At 36.1% G+C, this 26373-nt stretch overlaps 1 protein-coding gene across 1 annotated transcript in view; it reads left to right on the forward strand.

Annotated features, from left to right (window-relative positions):
- The first annotated feature begins 455 nt into the window (after positions 1-455).
- LOC135081340 (ankyrin repeat and SAM domain-containing protein 1A-like) overlaps positions 456-26373 on the forward strand; it is a 70920-nt gene continuing 45002 nt past the window's right edge. Inside the window, exons 1-2 of the mRNA XM_063976059.1 lie at positions 456-536; positions 1682-1841. Of these exons, the coding sequence (XP_063832129.1) occupies positions 456-536; positions 1682-1841 (241 nt within the window). The remainder of the gene's footprint in view (positions 537-1681; positions 1842-26373) is intronic.

Here is a 26373-nt window from a genome sequence, read left to right on the forward strand (position 1 = left end):
GAATCCGATAGCCGTATTAACTCGATTTTGGATTATTTTGAGTTGTGCTATTCTATATTATGTGTGTGAATATTACTGAAAGGTGTTATTTTTACGTATTTTATATTAGCAGTCAAAAACTGTTTTATTTTTTGACCGGTTACACGTTTGCTTATTAATTAAGTTGCTGACGTAGAGACGTTTTTAAATGTCAAATATTTTTTTTAAAGTTGAATACAAAATCCTATTAGATCGATAGCGCTAAAAATTAATGGTATCATCTCATCTTCCCAATCGCCAGTTTCTAAAAAAAGGTTCTTTAGAAGGTTTGGCCGGCAATCTATGATTATGGTTAAATCTAGAGTTGTGTCTCTATGTAGCCTGCCTTTAACTTGTAAAATGTCAAATACTCTAAACTCAATTACTCTGAACCCTATATTTGGCTATTATCTCCCCATGCATCGCTACTAGCCACAATGTGCAAGTATGTTGTTCCTTCAGTACTTACTTGTTTCAAGACTTCCCGTCTCCGACTCAAAAAACTCAACTATTGTGAAGTAAGTAAATGTTAATTGCCATTTTCAAGACTGAATGAGTAATTCTAGCTAACTAATTTTATGAAAAGAAAGATTACAATAATTCATACATGATATTCGAAGAAATTTCTTTGTAGAGATCACGTACAGTTCGTGTTTTTAAACCTTGTATGAATTTGTGTACGAAAGAATAAATAAATAATTTAATTTAATAAAATAAGATTCCAATTCAGATACAGACAAAGACTTGCTGAACTTTAGGTATTGTTTTAAAAAATCTTCCCTATTCTAAACTTACCTGTGCGCCTACACGAATGCATCGTGCAATGTTGAAGACCGAAACATTCACTGCGCGTCAGTCTTGAGGAAAACATCGAAGTTTCTTGAAGTAAGTATTTTACTTGTGTCTCAGTTGAGACTAGAAGAGTAGGTACCTTCTCTATTGTTAGTGTAGAAATCTGCTTCTGTAGTTTTTATTATGTGCTTTTTGTATCCTCTGCACATACCTTGCGATTGCCTTTTTACCTTGCGATCTGGCACTATGTGAACGTAAATTGATGAGGGCCAGGATTAATTTAACTTCACTTGAATGCCTAAAGACCTAGTCTAAGACTAGTAGGTAATCTAATCATACGGACATCATCCTCAATCAAATCTCAAATTATAAAGAAAGATAGATTTTATGAAATTAATAGGAAGAAAAATCAGCCCCATAAACAATTTTCATTAAAATACAAGACGAGTGCCATTTCGCGTTATTTGTATCAAATGAAGTCGCAAACCTCTGGTGTTAGACTACAAGAGTCGACGATGGGCGTCATCAAACTTCAGTTAATGTATTTTTACTCGCGCAATTCAAATTGTGTGATGTTAAGATAACTTAGAGATCCATACATTCTGTCCAAATGCAGTCGCAAATTACCTATACCTATGAAAACGCACGGGTAAGAAAGAGCCAAAGAAAACGGTGCACCGTAAATATTATTTTTCGCGCGATGCGGCGCCGCACCGCGTGTGCCCGCCATAGAACAGATATTTTCTATGTAAGACGACGCAGCGACACCGCTCCGGCGTCGCACCTGCGCCGCAACGCATCGTATGCTTTGGCTCTCATCTGGCCCAGCTCATAAAACATCCGCAAAGTTGACAGGCCCTTTCTCCCACAGGAATACAAGAGGCGGTCGGCGCTCCGTGACAGCTATACCGAGACAGAAGTCAGTCTGCTAAGGGCAGCCTCTGCGGCCTCTGTGGCCAGCGGCGCCACCGACCGCAGTGGGAACACAGACAACTGCGTGGAGGAGTACGTGTGCGATGTGCCTTTTGCCGGTGAGTGATTTCAGGCAACCATTTTCAGGGAATGCATTTTCGGAAAACTACACTATCTATCAGGAGAGAAACAACCGCATTTTCAGACAACTACATTTCAGGAAACCACTTTGTCAGGCAATTACATTTTGGAAGAAAGGAACGCTTAGGTACACTGTTTTATGATTATCCCTATTTTTTCATGTTTATCCGAAGGAGAAGACAAATAATATCTTACAACTATAACAGACTTTCTTGTTCTATTTGAAGTTGAAATAATTTATTTTGGGCTGAAACTTATTTTATAAGAATTTAAACAAATAAAAGCATTCCTACCTAATTTTGTTTAGGCACCTTATAAGGCTCTAATGAAATGTTAATTATGTAGCCATTATGAACTGAAATGTTAATTATGGACACAAAAACTGATTTTGGCAGAACTCAATTAAAACCCAACTAGCCAGTACGAAAATGTAATAAAATAAGTGCAGTTTACGCGGGCAGTCGGTTCGCTTCCCGATTTTTGTGTTTGCTTCAAACAAGCGCGCTGCGTATCGACGCCAGACGATAAACACAGCCTGTGTGCGGACCGATGCGTTTGCCGACATTTTGGTGACGAGCGAATATTTTATTCGCTCCGAGGTATTGGGACGTGTAATTCGTTATTTGTTAAGCGTTATTGATTGCTTAATTTTAAAACGGATTTTAATTATACTTCAAGTGTGAATAAATTATTTTGAGCCTTCGACAAGGCTATAGTAGAGCCATTGTTACTGCATTAAAATATTTTATTAAGCGCTTGTATCAATAACTTACTGAATGCTCCTCTATATTAATATGTAATTTACACCATTACAAATTGTGACTAAAAGTAGTAAGCAATAAATATTTTGAATTTGAATTTGATATCAACGCTTGCTAACTTAACTTCATTTATATCAATGCTCACTAGTCACTACACAAATCCTCACGGCCCCCTCCGGGAATTGAATTTGCAACTACAAATGACCGTAGTCGGGAACGCAAACTACCAGCAGTTGCCATGTTCATTGAATGTAGATTCCTACCAACATCCAGTACGTTAGATTACATACAAACAGTCGATTACGACACATTCAGTCAGCTCATTTCCATCGGCATGCGTACGCGCAGCAGAATGGGCCTATTTAGTCCGCAATTACCTTTTTTACGAACCAATCAATCTCTATCACCGACCGCTAATATAAGTTTTGTAGCTATGCAATGTTTATATACTACGGGATGAGTAACGAGTGAAACATAGAGGCAGTTTTTGTCTTATCATTCGTGGTTTTTGTCCCCGAATTCGAATCCAAATCACTATGTTGGATAAAGCTCTATGGAAGGATATAATACAATTAAGAATATAACACAGCACAGGCACAAGTTTCTGTGTACAATGTGGAGTGCGTTAAATAGTGATTCGTTTTCCTTCCTTTTGAGGTGCGAAGACCATAAAAAGGTTATTAGAAAAATATTGTTAGACATTTTATTCTACATCTTCTATCCTAAATTGGCATGCACTTACTATCGCATGTCATGTAGTGGATACTTTTATGCTGCTTAATTTCGTTGCGCGTCCAATGACAGATTAACTTTCCTTTGGGACAATGTTAGCCTTCAATGAATGGATTTCTATTCGCATTTAGTCTATGTACAGCTAGTTCAGTGCAGCCAGGATCTAGTTGCAATGGTGAGAACGAAGGGTAGAAGAAATAGTCCAGAATCTATCCTGGCTTCATAGAGGGAACGAGAGGCAAGAATAGTCCCGTGTAGGTGCTTCTATGCTTCCATTCACTACAGATATCGTATTAGGTGTTTAGATGGCGCGTTAAGATGGGCTAGGTGATTATCCACGGCAACACGATTAAGCTTGAAGCCTCACATTAATTGACTTTTAACAAGTGTTCTGATTTCTTACCATGGGAACATGCGTTAGTTCCTCTCTATGTGTTCTTCTAAATGTCGATGTAACTGTACTAAGTAATTGTATTTCCTCTTACTATACTTTAGTAAAAGCCAAAAATAATGATGATGGTCTCAAAGAGAATACGAGCGAGTAACGCGAGAACGAAATGGTAAAACCAATTGAAAGAAAGGACAGTTGGAGACATAATAATTTGGAATTTATTTAGTAGCCCTATCCTACTGGCACAAAGTTTTGAAACGAGCAAAATGAGGACCCTATTTTAATGAGTTTAAGACAGAAAGTTGCAGCAAAAATCATTTAAAAAGTTATTGATAGCGTAATAAAATAGGGTTTAAAGCTACTTGCAACCAATATTAATGCGGTCAATAGGAAAAGCTAATTATCAGCTTTTACTCAATACCCAAGTTGCATACTTATCTGTCTAGTTGAAAATCAATTAAACGAGTAATTTCTGTACCTAATGTTGCATCATAAATATCAATTTCCTTGTAGTGTAAACTAGCTTTTACCTACGGCTTCGCCCGCGTGATTTATCGGTCTGTCACGCTATTACTGTACCCCTTTTAAATACCAAGATGGAAACTATCGTATGTTTTTCTGCTTGTCAAAATATAAACTTAGATATTCCTCAAGAGTCACTTTATCTTTGTAATAACGATCGATTTTAAGTGAGATGCAAACGAGGATGGTCTATTAGTGAAAACTTCATGCAATTCCGTTCAGTAGTTCTTGAATTTATCACGAACAGACAGATGCAGACTTTGTTTTATCATACGTAGTGATGCTTACGTAAGTTACGAGTGTCGCCGACTGTACTTGCTCAATTTTGACCCTCCATACAATTAAAGTGAAATTATTTACGGCTGGTGATAATGAGATGGACGTGATTAGCACTCTAAGTATTATAGCTGTGTTAATGCTGTTTTCTCTTTCGTATTGATTGTTGTTGCAAGGAAATATTTAGGAAATCTTTTCATATAGCTGATTTTTGTATAGTATTTGGGAAATAAAAAAAAATGTATTTATTGCCTTCGAACCATTAGACATAGGTACAGGTAGTTAGACTTATACTTATAGTAGTTAGAAGTTCTTTTCTCATCAGTCAAAAGGTTTTGACAGTTCCAACTCCTTGCCAGACAATCTTTTGTGGGTAGCTGCCAAAGTCACGGTGCGGTGACCGAAACTTCATGATACACCAACATCCTAACCTACATATATTGGGAGCATACGCTGACAAACTTTCAGCTTGTATAAAATGGTGTAGGTCTGGCGGTCACTAGCTCTTAGTCTAATCTAGGCTAGACGTATTTCTAGACGTAAATAAGACCAAGATAAGGGTTTTAAATAAAGCACTTTTTATACATATTATGTTGTCAAATTGCGACTCTTCCATAGTTTTGTTAAAATACGAAACTACAATGCCACTGTTATTGCGTTTAAAGCAATTAAAAATCTAATTTTACCGTTAATTGAAAACTAATTGGATTACCACAGCTAAATTAAGTGTTTTGTTAGAGAAATCATGTCGGGCAACTATTGGTTAATGGTGTCACAACTACCAAATTAGTTAATACTGTTATATTGCTTTTTATAACAAATGTAGAGTCTCGCTCCTACAAAACCGTCTCTATTAACTCTAACACAGCAATTTAAACAATAATTTGTCCAAAAAACTTGGCCATATTGTCCATATTTTACTCTAAATCAAGTAAGCGAGCCTCATTAAGCTAACAATCAGTGAAGTTTATTATTTTATCACCAAAATGCAGCGTCATTAACACCTTAACGTCTTACCAATTTACATTCCCAACGCTAGAAACGCAATGTTATTTATTCGCCTCTGATTGCTGTTTTTACATCCACCGTGTTGATGATTGTTCAAATATACAGTCTACAACATCCCACTACAGAATTAAAAAATCCTCAGCTAGTTAAACCGTATAGTAAAGGCTTAAAAGTCAAAATCTGCTGGGAAAAATCGTGATTCTGTGGTAGGGTAATGCGCTATCGACTGTACAACAGCTAGCAAGTCTATCTGCCATACATTGAAAAAATCCCTTGTAGATTTGAACTTTATTCCTTCATTAATAATGTTCAAAATTAATCTGAAATTAGTAGAAGTGTGGAAGGTTAATATGCAAGTGTACAATGTCGAAAGAAACACGTTCGTGCGTTGATTATTGACATACATAGGAGCCAAGGGCTCTGAGAAAAACTCATTACGAAAGCTTGATAGTAACGTTAGATGTTGAATGTTTTTGTTACTTTTTGTTACATTCGTACCTTGAATTATAGGGCTATGCAACTGTTAATGTAACGAAGACGAATAGAAAGGTTAAAAGCATTATTATAAGATTTGGAAATGAAATTAAATGAAATGAAAAGTACAGAGCTAAATTAAAAGAGACCGAAATAAACGTATTAGCTTAAATGTAGAGACAATAGCTTTGTCGCGAAACTCAATCTCAAAAGTTTCAAAATGTAGAGTTATGACATTGGTAGGTAGATCTTTTAAATATTAAAGAATGCGTAGATGCTCTACATTAAGCTGTTTTTGTTTAAGGCCGGGTAGCAGAGAAAATGGCGAAAATGAGGTTTTCATTTTTCATTTTTGAGGTACTAAACAGTAAAATTAAAGGCTAAGATTTTTATTGGGCATAGTTGAGGATATTTTCTAGGGCTATTAACGGATGGAAACACGATTTAATGAAGTTGACTCGATAGAATAAATTCCCAAAGTTACCTTTATTCGTTTTCTATTTATGGTTTTATTTTTAAAATAAGCGATTTGAGATTCTAAATCTTTTACTAAACTAAAGTTCAGAAATAACTTGAGGGCTTTTAACGGATGAAATTTTTATAATGCGTCTTATTTAGTTACTATGTTAAAAAATGTGGAAAAAATCGTCCATGACGGCTTGGACAATCTCAATCAGTCGCGCGGTGGCGCTTACGGAGGACGGACGCGTGTCAGTTTTGTGGCCGTGACAGTTCGCGATTTGTCATTATTTTTGACAATGATGACTTTGATGAGTCACAGTATAATAATATCAGTGTTACTGAAGAAAGCTTAAATTTTTGATAATTAAGAATTATCAATTTTGTCTATCTATTGAAATTTAAATCGTTCGCATTCTTTTAAACGAAGACTCTACTCATGATACATAGTACATTCCTCAAATATGAGACAAAACCAATGAGTTAAAATTACATTTTAATAGTACCTACATACAATCGTCTTACACTCTTTAGAAGAGCACACTGACACAAATAAATAATAAAAAATACTGTCTTAGGTCTGTAGCTAAAGGTCTAAGCTGTAAGATAGAAGAATCTTCTAGCCAAAAAGATGGCAGATGCAGCAGATGTCAACGGATTTAAAACTGGAGTTCATATGACTCCTTGTAGACTTGAGTCTCTAGAGCGTCCCTTCCTCCACCATGCGTAAGAATGTTTCAAAAATACTGTCTAAGGTCTGTAGCTAAAGGTCTAAGCTGCAAGATAGAAGAATCTTCTAGCCAAAAAGATGGCAGACGCAGCAGATGTCAACGGATTTAAAACTGGAGTTCATGTGACTCCTTGTAGACTTGAGTGTCTAGAGCGTCCCTTCTTCCACCATGCGTAAGAATTTTCACAAAAATACTGTCTAAGGTCTGTAGCTAAAGGTCTACGCTGCAAGATGGAAGAATCTTCTAACCAAAAAGATGGCAGATGCAGCAGATGTCAACGGATTTAAAACTGGAGTTGATGTGACTCCTTGTAGACTTGAGTGTCTAGAGCGTCCCTTCCTCCACCATGCGTAAGAATGTTTCAAAAATACTGTCTAAGGTCTGTAGCTAAAGGTCTATGCTGCAAGATAGAAGAATCTTCCAGCCAAAAAGATGGCAGATGCAGCAGATGTCAACGGATTTAAAACTTGGAGTTCATGTGACTCCTTCTAGACTTGAGTCTCTAGAGCGTCCCTTCCTCCACCATGCGTAAAAGTTTTCCAAAAATACTGTCTAAGGTCTGTAATAAAAGTCTAAGCTGCAAGATAGAAGAATCTTTTAGCCAAAAACATGGCAGATGCAGCATATATCAACGGATTTAAGACTGGACTGGCACCACCTTGCAATGTCATCCTCTCATTGTTATCTGTAATGTAAATTATTTTTAAAATGTATTTAAAAAATAAAATGACATCACAAAACATTACCCCAGCAAAATTCTAAATAACTTGAGAACCGGAACACGAACAAATTTTGCTATTCGTGGACAAATTACTACGCAACAAGAGCTATCTATCCATGTATTTGGTTCCGGGATAGAACGACTTTAAAAAAAAATTGTTTTTTCCTAATAACTTTAAAACTATAATTAATTTGAACGAATTTTGCTATTAGTGGACAAATTTCTGCTCACGATGGACTAATTATCTGCTATACTCTCGACTCTCTAAAGCACAACATTTATAAAAATTTTGCAACATTTAAAAACCGTGTGTGATGCTCATTGCTCGTAGTGATTTTCGATACAGAACCCCGTACATACGTTATACATCAATTATGGAAAGAAAACACCCAGACCAATACAAACAAATATGTATGCAATTTTAGTATGATATTTTTATTTATTAATAAACAAAAAGACTGAACCAAATTGATGCGTGTACTGATTAATGTAATTAACCATCTCGCAAAATTTCGTGAATTGCAACAACTATAATTTATTATCCAAGCTCTAAATAATCGCTACTACGAGCAACTGATCATAAAATGTTTTTCCAATCGCTCAAGCTCCCGAGGATCTACCGATAGGTCGGGTGACGTAATCTTGAAATTCTTTTAGCCGGCGCGGAAATTCCGGAAGGTCGGGTGACGCCACGCCTCTTTGAACCGTGTTTACTTTGGCAGTTATATTCTATATTTATTCGATTCTAAAATAAATTCCCAAAAATTTTGAAAGTTGTTTTAATTTGTATCACTTGGATATGATTTGTATTAGAAAGTGCTGTGAGTGTGACGCTTGAACGGAAGGAAGTCAACCTAACCTAACCAACTGCGTATTTCTAAACTGCGTATTTCTATACTGTGTAGCCGCGAGAGCTCTTTGGCGCGCTGTCTTCGGCGAAGTATTGCGCGCGCAGATTTTGACAGCGCGAAATACCTACTTTAGCAGAAATACCAAGCCTTAACAAATGTGGCAATATCAGATTTTACTTACTAAGTGACATCATGTTTACTTTCTTGCGCTACTTCTTCTTAGTCCCTGGCCCATTACTACCTATTGCCCATAACCTTACCAGTCGAGACGTGTAAAAGTGCTCCTTAAAAGCCTCATCATCATCATTTCAGCCATGTTGATCGATTGGTAGCGGCCTGCGTCCAGCGCTTCCCTGCCACCTTTATGAAGGCCTTATACAGAAGCTCAAAGTTGCACAGCGTGCTATCAGGAGAGGCTATGCTCGGTGTTTCTTTACGAGATCGAATCAGAAATGAGGAGATCCGTAAACGAACTAAAGTCGCTGACATAGCCCGAATTAGCAAGCTGAAGAAGTGGAAGAGTGACAATAATGGACAGGGCACATATTACGCAGAACTTTAAAAGGCCATACTTACAGAAAATTAATTATTTTTACTTTTTTACTTTTTTACTTACTTGCCTTGCCAATCAACCTGGCGAGAATAACCTAACGTTTATATCATTCTTAACATAATATTCTTAATAGCTAATCACAATACCGCAAGCTATAATAAGCTACCGGTTTTCTCTGTTTTAATATAATTTGACTTGACGCATTAGTGGCTTACCGCAAGTCTCTAAAGGCGAGTTTAGACTTGAGCATTTTATCGAGCATATCTATGTAATGCAACGTTCTTACGAATGGTAGGTACAATACAGGTAAAATGTACGACGTTTGGTTCGTGGAAAGGTGAACACTAGAAAATTTTATAGAGCGTTTTTTTGTTGTTCTATTCTCTACTCACCTTTAGTTGTTTCAACAATGCTAAGGCAATTCCGCGTAATATCTAGGCATAGCATTATCGTGAGCTTAAACATAGTCTGTTGTGGGAACCAGAATAATAGAGATCTTTGTTTCTTTAATAGTTTTCAAACAGTGATGTGGGTTTTGAGAACATACAAGTATGTATTCACAGTTGCAGCTAGCTTATGAATACTTATGATGCAATGTTTTTTTTAATTCCATCTTGTCCTTATAATAAATCAAAGATTTCTTTCAAGAGATTTATTGAGATTTTATAGATAGGTACCTAGGTAGGTACAAGAGAGCTTAAAGATACCTTTTGTCTCTAAATCTATATTCCTGAAAAATATAGTATGTTGCCTAGAAATATATTTAGTGCTTTTTAATCACAAGTTTTGCTAGTGTAAGGTTATCATTCCGCTAGTCGGCTAATTCCAATCAGAAATAGAGAAGAGATCCTTAGCTAGCAGAATTGCCATTATAGCATGATCAGCATACAAAAGAAGCTGCAGTGGCAATATTTATAAGGAAGATACTGATACTCTTAAATAATGCGATCTACCGCAATTCTGAGAGAGAAGATTGCAGGAGACTGTTTTAAAGTATTTCAATTCCGTATCGCATATGAAATAACAATTTAAGAATTTGTGTTCAAAATCTAATGCTCTAAACTAAAATACCCACCTGGATAAATATTTTCAGGAAACGTTTAATTTATACGATAGTTTCAACTGATTTATGTAAGAATGCTAATTTCAATAGTAGAGCTCTACAATCTAAAACTATGGATGATGATGCTAGAGCTACCGCTGCTATTTTAAAGCAAATAATAATATACTAAATGAGAATTTAAATTTCACAGATACTACATATAAGGCCAGTCAAATTGCCAATTGTTATACCAAATGAGAATTTAAATCTCACAGACAATACCAATTTGGGTCAGGAATTTTGATTGTGAAAAACCACAGAAGCTATAAGGTATTGCCATAGGATAATAATGTAAAAGCCTAACCACAATAACAGATTTAATTATGGTTTCAAGGTCAACAAAACACAAGCCTATTGCATAGTTATCTAGTAGACAGTGGAAAATTGGAGAGCTACAAATTGAAATTCACCTACCTACTATATTAACAATATTTTAAATTGAAAGATTTTATCATCATCATCATTTCAGCCGCAGGACGTCCAATGCTGAACATAGGCCTCCCCCAATGTTTTCCATAATAATTTAGCGGCCTGCATCCATTGCCCTCCTGCTACCTTTATGAGGTCATCTAAATTATTGAAAGGTTTACCTACCTACTTTTAATTAATAAGAGGCATGTTTTTACTGAATTACAATGGTAATAAATTTTGCAAAAGTTCCAGTATTTTTATTTTTGCAGACTGGATCAGTGTAAATTGTACTGTAAAATATGACTTTGGTATTGGTACGGCCTTAAGAATATTTTCCACTCGAAAAATACTTGAACACTATAAAAAGTATAAAAACACGCGTGTTTTATTTTGCTGCCCATAAAATAACAATAAACAAATTACGAGATACAAACAGACCATCGGGGTCTGAAATAAACTAAGAACTTTATTGCTTTAATTGTGCAAACGGAATATTTACATTGTTAACCTTTAGAATTTCGATAATAATCTACAATTCACCCAGTTACCTAGATTTAAAAATAATTTTGTGGTAAAACACGGCGATTTATATCGTTTTGCGCATAAAGCGTGTGCGCAGACACGCAGGGAAATAAAGGATAAATAAAGGAGGTGAGGCGGCGGCGCGGCGGGCCCGGCGCCCGCGGTCCAGCTGCACTTTTTGCGCAGGCTAGTGATGGTCCCATGCAGACTATCGACTTATCGACAATCCGAGTGGTAGAGTCCTGCTCTAACATAGATATTTTCGTAAAAGTCGAAAGGAAGAGGTAGACGAAGGAAATGTAGGTACTTCATTTTTGTTCTGTAGATCTATAAAGTTTGCTGCAAAACATGTTTAGTCATTCATTCAATAAGTAATTTGCTTCAGTGACTCTTCTTTACCAAACCGTCTTAAAATGATGACACTTATATTTAATTTCAAGATGAAATAACGTAATTTATAATATCAATGAAACTTGTAAAACTTACTTGATTTCGAAAAACTCAAGCATGATACGTGCTGTTAATTCAATGTATAAATAAACTTAAAGAAACATTTTTCTTACTCATAAGTCTCGGTTCATTATTCGTCATCTACCCTATTGTCCAGATAACTGTGTTTTGTTGTTTTTATTTTTAAATATGCCAAGTTAAAATGCATACTATCAAACTAATCGATACTAGGAGCTTTTTATGTAGCGTCACACCACTGGTAAGCAGAGTGTATTGCGCGCGGCTGCGCTTACGCACTTTGAGGCAGGTTTTGTGCATCGCCCGTTTATTGCTCGTTTTTGTGCCACACAGGCGCACTACAGACGGTTCTCTTTTTATAGAAACGAAACTAGCCGAGTTAGACCATGTCCACGAGAAAGTGATATGTTTACCATGGAAATAAATTAGTTTTTATAGTTGTAATGCTCCGTTCAAGTGCAGGTAATTGTTGTTCAGTTAGAAAAAGAGATCGTGCTTCAATAGCAAAAAGTTTAACGCCGTATTCACAAACATTACTATGAGGTCTCACAGAAGTGGACACATAGGGTCATACACGAACCAATCACAGAGCTCTATTCAACGTGCGTTCGATTTGCTGCTTCACTTAAGCAAGCATCGTTTGTGAATACGGGCGTCGGTATCTTGAAACCTGCAAAGCAGTTTTGGTCGTCTGAAAACGAACCTATCCCTATCTTTTAATTTAGTTTACTCGAACAGTAGGGATAAAAGAGTGATAATTTTGGCATGAAAGGTCTTAGAGGTGAATGCTTCTTAACAGGATGTAAAACTGAGGATTGAAATAATAAATAAACAAGACTTTCAAGTTACCTGTCTTTCGTTCGTTGCAATAACGAAACGTCAGCTGTGATGTTCAGACATAACAGTAAATTAACTGTCGATTCGCTATTGTTCTCTTCAATTTTCACTGAATTAACTTTTACAATCTCGACCTTCGAGTAAAAGTTATAAAGCTCACTTCAGCTTAGGAAAACCATTATTGTGTGCCTCGTCCGCGAAGATGATTGTTAAGCTTACTATTGTGAATATAAGAAACTGAATTTCCTTACTATACATACACTCTACTTACACCATTTTGATGCAATGCAGCGACGACGTCCCTAACAATACACCACCTTTCTACTGATTTAAAATAATTGGTTATTGAACGATATGTAATTCCAAATCCAGATATTTAATCTATGCATGTATCTATTATTGTAGTGAGTATAAAGTACTTCATGCTCTTTTCTATACATTTCTGTGCCCATAAAAATCCTGAATTCGTACTTCAAGCTAGTTCATTTGATGTTTGACATGTAGGTGGCTCTAAATGATTTTAGTATTTGAAGCCCTTGCAAGGAAAAGTTCCCATACATACAGCGCAAATTCCTGAAACAACAGATGATTTTGGTTAATACTAGCCATACCACACAGAAAGAAAGAAATACAATATTTGGTTCATAAACCATCAGCTCATCTTACATAAAGAGGGTAAGAAGAAACAATTGTAGTGACAAGCGAAAGCGAGCGTAGCCGGTGACGCGTCGGCGACGCGGCGTCACGGCGACGTCACATCTTTGTAGGCCACTTCCTCCTGTAAGGTCAGGTCTGGACGAATGAGTCACGGGATAAAGAACAATTCGTTTGCCATTCAGTCATTATTAATTAATTAATGCTAAGTACTCTACCCTTTGTCCAGCAGTGGACGTCATTTGGCTGAAACGAACTCTACATTCTAGTTAAGTTGAACTGATTGTGACGAATTTGGGCATAAAGTTAGATTAGAAGACCTATCACTGTCTGTGGTTCTGCAAGCTTAATCGTGAGAAAAATTGAAAGATGGAATAGGGGACCATAGTTTGTATGGAGAACCTGTCCTTTTTTGTCGGGGTAAAGTGCATACCTATCCTGCGCTGACAGGCTAGCTTATGTGAGCCCCACCAAGTCAGAAGGACCAGGCATATCCACTAAAAGACCCCTCTGGTGCTCCGTCAATCGCCTCAAGTGGGAAGGAACTGTTGGATTCCGGACAAACCCTTACTACTACAGTCTATCCCAAGACCCTACAAGCCCCCCAAAAGGGGGACCAACCTATCAAGTTTAAAATATTTCTGCAAACTATTTACTGTCATTAATATTTAAAGCAACACCAATCTAGAGTCAGACAATTGATCAGACTTAATCGTAAGCATCTGATTTATAATCCACTTGTCAATATCTGACATCGCCCAATAAAGCCATCAACACAAAAATCGAGTCAAATGATCCATAGCAGTTTTGACGCGCGCAGACGAGATTCGTCCTTCCGTGCGCAGGAGTGGGCGCAGTGCGTTGACACCGCGTGTTATTGATCCAAATCGATCGATCCATGAATACAGAACGGGCCATTTGGAACACGGACGTTTGACTACGTCTAATTAATGACCCGTTTTATTTTTAACTTTCGACCGGAGTTTACACCATGGAATTAGGAACACCACAAAAACAGCCATTGAATGAAGACCAATTTTAGTATCCGAATTAAATTAACTGCGTATTTTAAGCTAAGCATGAGACTATCTGTGTGATAACTTTCATCAAAATCTAATCAACAGTTTTTTCATGAAACAGCGACAAACATACAGATTTCTTCCGTTTTCCTTACATAAATCTGTAAGGATCGGTACGTGTGAGGTAATTAGGAGTCATTTCTTGGAAGACCGTCGCTCATTAATCGGTCACGAGTTGTTGACCTTTGTCAAATAAGACGATTTATTCCTGAGTTAGAAGATCGCACATGTTACGCTCGATTTATTGCTAAAGTTGTACGGACGTTGTACGGTTTCACAAATTGTTAAATTGATAACTGTAAAAAGTACTTCTTTTTATTTACGTCTCTATGGCGTAGTAGGTACCTACAGAAATGATCTCTCGTCAGAAGCTCTGGGTTTAATCCGGGTTCACAAAATTGTATGGTCACGTTGCCTTTTGTTCCTAGTTTAGTTATAAAATTATGTTAATAATCATTGTTGTATTGTTTTCACATCCTGCTCTCGCAGCTATCAGGACATTGGTTGGTTTATTTTTTTATTAAATCTCTCTAATTAGTAACCAAGATAATGCGTTGCTAATTGGATAATTATTGACGATCCCTAAATAGCTCCTACACTCTAACATCTGCCTGTGCATTTAATAAAATGTACGCTTTGTTGCAACAAGAGACAAACAAGAGATGGATTCTTTGAAGTTTACAGAATATTTTCGAATACAAAGTCAGAAACCTAACATTTCACAAAAGCCCTTGGCCCTTTTGTCGTCGTTACCTGCCCCTTCCTATCATCTAAAAATAAATTAGTTTCACGGTAGATAAACACAACACCGTCTTAACTCAAAAACGGGTCCCTTCTTGAGAGAATCTCTACATTTAGGTGTCTCCTTAAACCGGTCGGCTTATAGAAGCGCCGGCGCACGATTCCGTCGTATTCGCTGTCAGTTCTGGCGCATCGATCGACGTAACCGCACGCCCGTTTTGTATAGATCTTTATTGATCGCTCAAATAGATCCCTTTTGTGTACAGTGGAACCACGCGTTACAGTGTTATCAATAAAAGAGTGATTAAAGTTTATGTTCTTGTGACCCGTTACCATTTCGCCCTTGCAAGGTTTGTATTTTTGTTATCTATAATAATTTAAACCCATTAAATTATCAATTTAGTTACGAGTGATAGTGGTTTGTGCGACATGTGGATAGTCGAATCAGTTAATTCCATTCTAACAACAAACATTAAAACTAGGATTTACCACATGACTAAAAAGAATAAATATTTTAGCATGCAGCTATTACAAAAATAAACAGAATTTGAGTCATCTATTCGTCTGTCACGATGATTCAAATACAGCTTTTCCCAACGCAATCATCTTATAGGGACCTGACATTGATTTACTGTGCGTTCAGATAAGTATGTCAACAATACTATCACAAATTATGTAACCGTCAAGCGATAAATATTAATATTGAATTATTAGGTTCACGGGGTATCTCAAAGGTCACGCCGGTCGACCTACTAAATTTCGATAAAATATTAACAAAATTATCAACGTAATCAATAACATCAAAAGTGTTATCAAAACTGATTCTATTAATCTTAAAAACATAGTTATGTTATGTCTGTTTCTATAATTTGCCGGATTTAAGGCTTTACTAAACTCTATTTAAATTAAGTCTTCTGATCTTCTTCATATTCTTTACGATTTGTTAAAAAAAAACCTAGTTCCGTATTGCCCAAATTCACAAATGGAATGAATTTCACTCTTGTTTCCCTCAGTGATTGTATCATCATTAGACAAAACATTAGATAAGGTTCCTTAAGTAATTTAACTGTGATAATATTGTCATAATGTCATAAAACTACAACTCAAACTATGATCCTACTTGTACATAGATATTTGGGATGCGTAGTACCAACTACTAATTATTCTAGCGACAACGGATAATTTGCCTAGTACCTACTACACGCAAATATTTATAACGTGACTGAAGATTAAAAAAATCATTATTGTCAATATGCGTCTTTTATCAATTGAAATGAAAACCCAGAAGCTGAACTAATATTTTATCAATGAAAAGCCAAGATTACGAGTGTTATCGGAGGAAATAGTTGAACTGGATAAAAAAAACTCTACAGGTTTTATCTACGAATAATAGACGTTTTGTAACGTTGATAACAACGTTATCATTAAATAGCATTTAGATAAAGGCTTCATCCTAAACACACTGAAGTAAATAACGCAATACATAATGACAGAGATAGTTAACTTATATAAACACGCTTTTGTTATGTAGAAAACAATTAGTAATCCTGTTTAATTAACTTAATTTATCTAATACAATAAATAAACAGTGAAGCGATAATATATCAAATTTAATTAATTGAATTAATTAACATTCTAGATACGACGAATAATCAATTAAGATTCTCACTAATTCCAAAACACATCGCAAATAATTAGTGAGTTATTTACTATTGAAAGTGATAATTCAAATTAATTAAATATGATAACGTTAAAAATTTAGAATCTTTTAACGTTTGAATAAAAAGTAAGACAAGATAATACTTGCCTGACTCTACATTAACGCAAAAAAATCTCTAAGGAAAGGTCTCTACTACTTTCAATTAAGGCTACAAAAACGTCATTATTAATAAATAGGACCTCTGAATCAAAAACCCATGAAATAAAACGCTTAGCACGAATATATTGTCACGTGTCCCAAAATCTAAGTGTCAGTAATCCTAATAATAAGTATGAACTCGTATTTGATTTCAAACATAAATGACTCATAAACAGTGAGGTTGATTACACGAGTTTTTCCGAGGTACACAGTCACACCTACTTAAAAAGAGCCTTTGGGGGGCCAAATTTTCCCAAAACATCGCGGATGTTTTGCTTAACTCTGCTTGAAGCCCCAAAAATCAAACCCTAAAATGTTTGAATTTGAGTTGACTTTAGAGAATCCTATCGTACTCGTACTAATAATAAATGCGAAAGTTTGGATGTCTCGATGTCTGGATGTTTGTTACTCTTTCACGCAAAAACTAGGTACTCAACGAATTTTGATAAAACTTTACAGCATTATTTTTTGTAATCCAGAATAACGTATAGGCTATAATTTATGACGATCTGTGACAAAAGAAATTTCACGCGGGTGAAGCCGCGGACAAAAGCTAGTAGTTTCATAAACATACCAAACCACTAATTAACATTTTTATCACGTTTCGGTAGCGTTATGTAAGCGTTATCACCGCAGGCCATGAATCACTGTTGACTCAAAGCGTTTTGCTAAGCAGTGGGCCGAGTGTTTCCCGAACTAACATTTGAGCAGAGCAACTGATATTAATATCAGAGACTAACTACAACCCGTGTCTAATTCATACGGTCCCCCAACATGGCACACGTATCAATACTAGGGTCATGGTTCGGTTTGTTTGGATGATATTTTGGTTTTGGGCAGACAATTTAATGTCCTATTGTATTGAAATTGTTTACATTAGTTGACGGGAAGACCATGATAATAATCTATCATGAGATTTACGGCATCAAAAAGGTCTATTGTATAATATTTTTCCATTTAGGTATATGGTATTGTAGCTATTTAAAATTTTTGATTTGATTCATTGACAATTTTGCCCCTTTGCATGAAGTTCAGATTTTCTGTTTATTTGTAGTCTAATGTAGGTAGGTCCAAACCAAGTTAATTTTCTTCTTCAAATTCAATTTGATGATATCAGTAAATTGTAAGTCCACAAGAAAAATGCCATACACTTCTTTCAAAGTATCATTAAAGTATAAAATGCTACCCATGACATAAAATACGGTCTTTGAAAGAGCAATAACTCAGGAACTAGTTATAGCCCTACAGGGGCCATAAAACACCTGCCTTTAACATAATAAAGTAATTTGTTTTGAACTCTTTTGTAATGTAAATAAAACACTTCATTATACTTTACTGAAGATTATGGTGTAAGTTTAAACCTTTATTGGTGCTCAAAAGTACTTTCAATTTGCATCCTCAAAATTAAAAAATGTTATCATAAATTGTATTTGCAATGAAGTCAAATTCTTCTCGAAAATGAAACTCTAACGCCCGTATTCACAAACATTACTATGAGATCTCACAGTGCGCGTGGATGCACCGGATAACACATGAACCAGTCACAGAGCTCAATTCAAAACTGTGCCTTCGATTTGCTGCTTCACTTAAGCTAGCATCGTTTGTGAGTACGGGCGTAGTGTAAGTGTACTAGCATAAAGAAGTTTCTACCAACATTGTATTTTTATTTAACTGAACGTATATTTGATTGGCTATCTCACCTGATGTTAAACGATAATGAGCCTTGGGATTTAAAAAGATCTTGTAATAAACTAATATTAGCAGCTATTGTAGCTTCTTCTTTATAGACTGGCTTGACAGTTATGCTCTCCCGCGCAACTCTATGTGAACCGTCTCTATCATAGTGTAGCTGTTCATTTCAGAAACATCTTGTCATTCAGGAAAATGAACCTTATGCACTTTGCTGAAAGTGCACCTGTCCACATGTGTTGAATACACGTGTGTAACTCGAAAAGTAAAAAATATTTTCTATATTATTAATCCAACTGATGAAATGGCTTAAAAATAAAAGTGCATGTGAAAAAGCGCGATAATGCAAAAGATATCAAGTTAAAATGCAGACAAAACAATTGTAAATATACAAAATCTCAGAAATGAAAACAGTATTACATTAAACATTATTTAATATTTACATCTTTGAATTTATAAGTCCACCTACCTGTACCCATAACTACTTATTTCGCACCTGATTTCCCATCGATTATGTAACCATGGTGAATCTTCCCATCGTCATCGTTACCTTTAGACACACCATTGGAGCTTTCGCTCGTTGAACGGTCCCTTGTGAGCTTTTTATCAAGTTCGAGCTTCCGCTACTCGAGCACCGGATGGTAAAGATTAAATTTTGAGAGCGGTTCCGACTCAGCAAAAAATTTTTTGCTTTCTTCTTTGAGCTTTTGTAAGCTTGCCCATGTTTATGTGATACCAGATTTTAAAACTTTGATTGTGGCTATAGGAAATTAGATAATAGGTATTGTCTTGCGGCTAAATGACGGAATACGGAAGTTTAACGGTGAGATTGGAATCAAATTTAATCAAAAAAATAATTGCACTCAATTTTTGATGATCTGTAAGATTCATCCTTGTATTAACGAGTAAACAAACTGGTGATTTTATTATATGTAGGTATTTCATCACGAATGTAGTGCAAAACACCTTTCAGTAGCTTATCAGTTATTCACATTATAGCACGTTGCAATCTGATAATATCCCAGCTTTAAGCAATAATGTTTACAATATTGCAAATCCTAAACATCTTTTTCTGTTTGCTTGAAACATTGTTGAAAATACTTATACAGCTTGTGCATCCTTGAAAGATTATAAAGTACAGCATATGCATCCGCAATTTGGAGCAATAACAGTAAAATTAGTAATTTGTACCCGATTGGCGTGCCACTGGCAACAGTGGCAACCTATAGCTTAAAGACAATATCAACCCGTTTAGGCATGTCATGAAATCCGATCGACCAATTAAGGCATCTGAAACTGTTGCATCGAATACGAAACTATAGTTATGGTATGTGCCATAAGTTTGCTAATGCTAACCGACTTTCTAGATATTACACCATATTTACATTATATCCTACGTGCTATGAATGAGGCAACGGTTTTTATCAGGGTTTGCTTGCAATAGTTATCACGAGTTCTCTATTTCTATGGGATAAAGAGCATTTTAACCCAGCACTGTCCGGGAGTTGCGTACGCGCAGGTATCAAGTAAACAAGAGGATGTGCGCATGACTCGTTCCAATTTTAAAAATTGCCGGGGAATGTCGTAATTTCACGAAGAAATACGTTTCTTGTGACAGACAGCTGTTTTCTTCACGTTTTGTTTTATCTTCTTGTGGTGTTTAATAAAATTATCGAAGATTGAAATATGTCAACCCAATACTTTAGAGAAAAGGGACTAGAGTAAAGGACAGTTAGTGGTTGATGTAAAAACTTCTTATGGTCGAAACGAAGTCGACATTTTTAAATATAAATGGGTTAGATCTGCTAAAAAGAGCCCTTTGAATCGAAGTAAGTATCATCTCAGGCGCTCATTACTATGATATGAATATATGATGCTTTGATATTAGATGATGTAACAAGGGCGATGTGACTAATGAATGTGGAAGGCGGTCCCTTTGATTGTGTTCTGTTTGCTCAGTTTGATGGGCATGAGAATTGTCTAATTGACGTCGAAGGGGACGCGGCGATAAATTGGGAACATGTACGCTCATGTCAATTTGCTGCGTGAATTTGTAATTTTAATGATATGAATTGAATGTGACCATTATTATATTTTCTTTAACAGTCATAATAATCCAACAAAAGCCAAAAATGATACATATAGAATATAGTGTTTCTAGCGCTTAATCAGTATGGAAGCGGCACGGGAGGGTGATTTTGTGATGGCCAAACGTCAGGGAGACTTCAGATTTGCCCTGTCACATCATAATAATGTCAATGTCAATCCTCCTGTGCCGCTCTCATACCTCAGACAGTGACTGAGTTAACCGCTAACTTTATAATAATAATATGCAATGACTGTAAATGCTTTTTGAAATTATGAATTTTGATTATCATATTTCCATTGACATAATTATATGTAGAATCTATACTAATATTATAAATGCGAAAGTAACTCTGTCTGTCGGTGGGTCTATCTGTTTGTCTCGTTTTTACGCCTAAACCACTAAACCGATTTTGATGAAATTTGGCATAGAGATAGTTTGAGTCCCGGGAAAGGACATAGGATAGTTTTTATCCCGATTTTTGAAACAGGGACGCGCGTGATAAAGTTTTTCTGTGACAGACAAAATTCCACGCGGGCGAAGCCGCGGACGGAAAGCTAGTTTAATATAAATGACCCCAAGTAAATGCCAAAGTGATGTTGATTATACCAGCATGACTAAAACCTTTTAGCTTAATGCGATATAAGTGCTCAATATAATTCAATCTAACACCAACCGATTCCTGAATCTGGGTCACCATGTACCCGATTTCCACAATCATTTAATTCGTTGAATAGCACAATAAAGTGCACGTTAGTACTGCCATTGTTATCTCTGATGATTCAACGTCAGCAATTCATGGCTAGTGTAAGCTGACCTCCCCTGCTTTCCCCGTTGCTCTACATTTAAATGCTGCAAAATGCAAATGCATTGAAGATCAGAGTTCACCACATTCTGGTCACGTTTGACCTCACGTCGCATCATGATATCATCAGGTCCCGACCTTCAGCGCGCTACAAATATGTCATGGGATTGTATGGAATGATGGGCACCGTGAAATTCGTTTTGATACAGTTATCAAGACGCTTATCTGAGAATATCCCGATGGCGCAAAGGTCATGAGCGTGGCATTGAATATCAAACAGAAAGAATGGATCAAGATTGTTGACGTAGGTTATTTGGATTTTGGACTTGGAAATCTTTTCTGTTACAAATGATTCACAAATACAGGTTAGTTTAGTTAGGTGAATATCTTCTATTAAAATATTATTTGGCCTACCTACCTAAGTATTGCTTACTTTGTTCCAAAGTACTTGACACTTTATTGACTCTACCATACTATCTCTTAGTTTAAACGTTAAAACATTATGTGTATTCAAAGTACATTTTTAATTGTAGTCACTTTTGGTCTATTATCATTAATTTCAGCGATGTAATCCCCTTTAGTTGGTTGATTGCGGTGCAGTCCTGTTGTCCCCCCTGCTTGGCCCCCCTGGGGGAGCCAACAGGATTTCGAAATCCTGTTGTCCCCCCTGGCTAGGGGAGACAACAGGACTGGATTTTCAATCAATGATTTGAGGACTGTTGTCCCCCCTGGCAAACATTGAGTATTTAGAAGCCATATACTTAATAATATGTATTTTTATAACTTTTAAGATGAACTGAAAATGGAGTACCTGACTGAATGTCATACTTATTGCCAAACTAAATACCTAAACGAATGTCAAATAATAAATAACATTTTGTTAACGAAAAAAATATAAGTTGTTGGTACCGGCAGTACCGGTATCCGAAAATCTTTATGAATTATTCCTACTAAATTAATATTAAGTAAATGCGAAAAACTTTATCTGTCTGTCTGTTACGAATTCACGCCTAAACTATTAAACCGATTTTGATATTTGGTAAAGAGATAGTTTTGAGTCCCGGGAAAGGACGTGGGATAGTTTTTATGCCAGTTTTTGAAACAGGAAGGCGCTCTTATATTTTTTTCTGTGACAGACAAAATTTTACGCAGACAAAGCCGTGGGCAAAAGCTAAGTTAAAGATATGCTATTCTCATGTATAAAAAATATTATCTTCTGTAAAGTTTACTAAAAATCCGTTTAGTAGTTTTTAAATACGTGAAAGAGTACCAAACATCCATACTCACTAACTTTGACATTTATAATATTAGTGGGTAGGACGCTAAAACTGCATAATTTTAAATTAATCATAATATTCAACACTTGCTCAGTGATTCAACAAGCGACCGCCCGCGACATCGTATGCGTGGAATCCGTTTTGAAATTTCGTAAAATTCTATTATATCCTTCTTATTATTTCATATACTTAAATAAATAGTTAAATAAAACCCGTTCTTGGCAGATGTCTACACTCTATAAGGAACCTACCTGCCAAATTTTAAGTTTGTAGGTGTCAGTATCGGCACCAACAACTTATATTTTTCGTTATCAAAATGGTAATTATTATTTAACAAACGGTTAGGTAACAGTTTGGCAATTTGGCATTCAGTCAAGTACTTCAGTATTTAAAAAAATATTTTATACAAATAATATATGGCTTTTAAATCATGTTTGCCAGGGGGGACAACAGTCCTCAAATCATTGATTAAAAATCTAGTCCTGTTGTCTCCCCTAGCCAGGGGGGACAACAGGATTTCGAAATCCTGTTGGCTCCCCCAGGGGGGCCAACCAGGGGGGACAACAGGACTGCACCGTTGATTGCAACAATTAATCGCAATTGGACGGAATTCGTTTCATTTCCTACTCTAACTTGTCTAATTGATGTAACTTGTTTGGGAATAAAATAGAGCCGCATTTTTTGAATCTTGACTACATTTCACTATGTCGAAATTCTCATATGCATACCAATTCCTTTAATCTGTCGCTTACTTCATCGGCCAGTCAGAAATAGAAACTACGTGTTAGTTGCTTAATTAACACAATCGTTGATTGTAACCAAAAGGTAGAGCAGTAGATTTTCTTAGGCTGAGTTGAACCATCTTACTTCTTCTTCTTCTTCTTTTATTTTGGCCACAACTTAGTTTTGAGAACCATGATTTCGCCAATGTCACGTAATCAGCTTTGACAAAGTTTACAGGGTTTATAAAATTCAAAAATGTTTAAGTTTAAAATGTTAAGCTAAATTATTTGTGTGAGTAACCATCTTACTTTAACTTTGACAAACATTAAACAATCTGTCAAACTCAATACAAAAACCACCGGTTATCGTTTATAGTTACCGTTAAAGTTTGGTGGTGCAACTCAGCCTTAATTTTGGGTTTGATGATTCCTTTTATTCGAGCCCGAAAATAAAAATATAGACACGTTAGTACATTTTGACTTTGCTTTAGAAGTAAGGGAGTGTGTGGTCAGATTTTTTAATAAAATAAAATAGTTGTAGTATATAATAGTCTTTCTAAATTAGGAATGAAAATGAAACTTGCTGTTAAGTAAATCTGGTCGATTTTCCTTAACATCAAGCATGTGCTGAATGTAAATTCAACATTGCGCACGCTTCGCCGAAACTGCCAGGATGCGGACTGTAATAACTGACGTATTTGAATTAGCATAATAATAATAAGGCATCGTTCTAATAGACAAATATGAAACAAAGTTTGATGGACTGTTATTACTTTTCTGAAATTGGTACTTACTTCAATGATATTATAAGGAATTTAAAATACAAGACTTAGTTAAGGTCCTATTTCCCCTAGATGGGGTAGAGGGCGTCCACAACAGTCCACCATCGCGTTCGGTCTTGAGCTTCGCGTTATATAAGTATATGAGTAAGTAGGTAGTAATCATACATCAGTAGGTCGTAGGTAAGTTATGTCACATGGTGCTTTGCCCTTCTTCATGTGGGATTTGAAATTTTGAATTTTGAACTAGCAACTATTGGCTTTCGTTAAACTGTTAGTCCGTTAGAACCACTTTACTTCGTCATCGCGTCAGTTAAAATTTAACCAAAGCACGAAAAATTACCATAGCAACATTATTTGCATTTTTCCACAAAGTCTGACAGATTCCAACATGCTTCTTTAATACTGGTCCAAGGTAATTTTTGTAGATGTATGCTAATATTTGCGAAGAAAGAATGATTGTTTATTTTCTCAAGGTCCACGGTCTACACAAGTTTATAATGTATTAATAGGTAAAAGAAGTTTTGTAAATAAAATGAGAAATGGAGCATACAACATTTGATTAAACAAATGAGTACCTACAGCTATTTTACAGATCTTTTGACTTTGAGATTTCTTTATAAGAAACTGTGGCGGGACAAATCTTGGGAGAGCCAGAAGGTTTCAGAGCGGCTTGCCCAAAATATACCTTGCCCTACCACCACTTCAGGACAACATAAAATACCAGATGTTACACTTCGCTCCGTACATATTTTTCTATGTACAGCAAATGGACAGTCGGTTATTATGCAAAGCGATTGTCAACTGTCTCTGACGTACGCGTCGGCGCGCTAGGAACGTGCGCACGCGTCGCCGGGTGATTCTTATCAATTGCACTTAATGCTCCTCATAGACATTTTTTGTAAGATGGATTCCTGTAAACGTCAGTGTTTGTAAACATTCGATGTAGAGGTCGAAACTTCGAATCGATTATGTCACTTACATTACATCCACTAATTCGCACCTTAGTTAAGAAATTAAGACGTTATTTAGAATGTGAATTAAACCATCAACAATTTATTTGTTACCTACCTCGTTTCCTTGTGCAATCATCATCCTTTGTGACAAAAATCAGTCATTTAGTCTAGCAGAAACTGAAAAATCATTGACATGTAGGTAGGTATTTCATTTAGCAGAGACTAGTACCCTAAGTTAATTTATTTGAACGCTAGTTGTATTTGCATTGTATTAATCAGGCAAACGTGTGCAATCAATTACATGGCTCTTTGTGTCTCAAAACACGGAAACTGCAGGCGCAGCATACGAAACACTACTTACTTGGTTACTTAAAGAGGCAAAAATATTTGTCGTTGGTTTTAAACCTTAAAACAAGTTACTAAAGTTCATAATTTGGCAACAAAATGTTTGCAGAACCGTCTTTATGGTGGTCTTTAGATTATCACAAACCTTAGCTATATAGATTTTTTCGGTTACCTACTCCCAGGGGTTGCCGATTTTTAAAAGAGAAAATAATCATATTTGGAATATGAGAGATAATCCTTGTATCGCGAACGAAATCTTGATACTTCATAATCATGACTGACACTTGAAAAACTACACATAAAGCCAAAATAGCCTGATGGGGCTTCGACCGTATTTTTCCTTTTGAAAGCCCAAAAACCCAGGAACAAAATCATTCCATAATTATTTTGTAAGTTCATGTGGGGGTTATCAAAATCTCTTCTCGTGAGTCAAAACCCAGGAAAAAATATATGCCTTAATTCTTTAAGATAATTTGGGGTATCGAATTAATGATCGATAAATGAATATCGATTGCCTCTACACATCGATATTCATTACATCCAGAAAGCCAGCATACCGGAGCCAGCGGGGAACAAATTGTGTGCGTGCGTGTCACATGCTAATAAGGCCGGCCACGCACGGCCCGTTAGGGTCCAGCCCAATTAAAAGGATAACGGTGAGGCTGCGCAAGCGCACGGGCAGGACCAGTGGGGAAGTGGG

Source organism: Ostrinia nubilalis, chromosome 19 (genome assembly GCF_963855985.1).
Source record: "Ostrinia nubilalis chromosome 19, ilOstNubi1.1, whole genome shotgun sequence".
Lineage (NCBI taxonomy): Eukaryota > Metazoa > Arthropoda > Insecta > Lepidoptera > Crambidae > Ostrinia > Ostrinia nubilalis.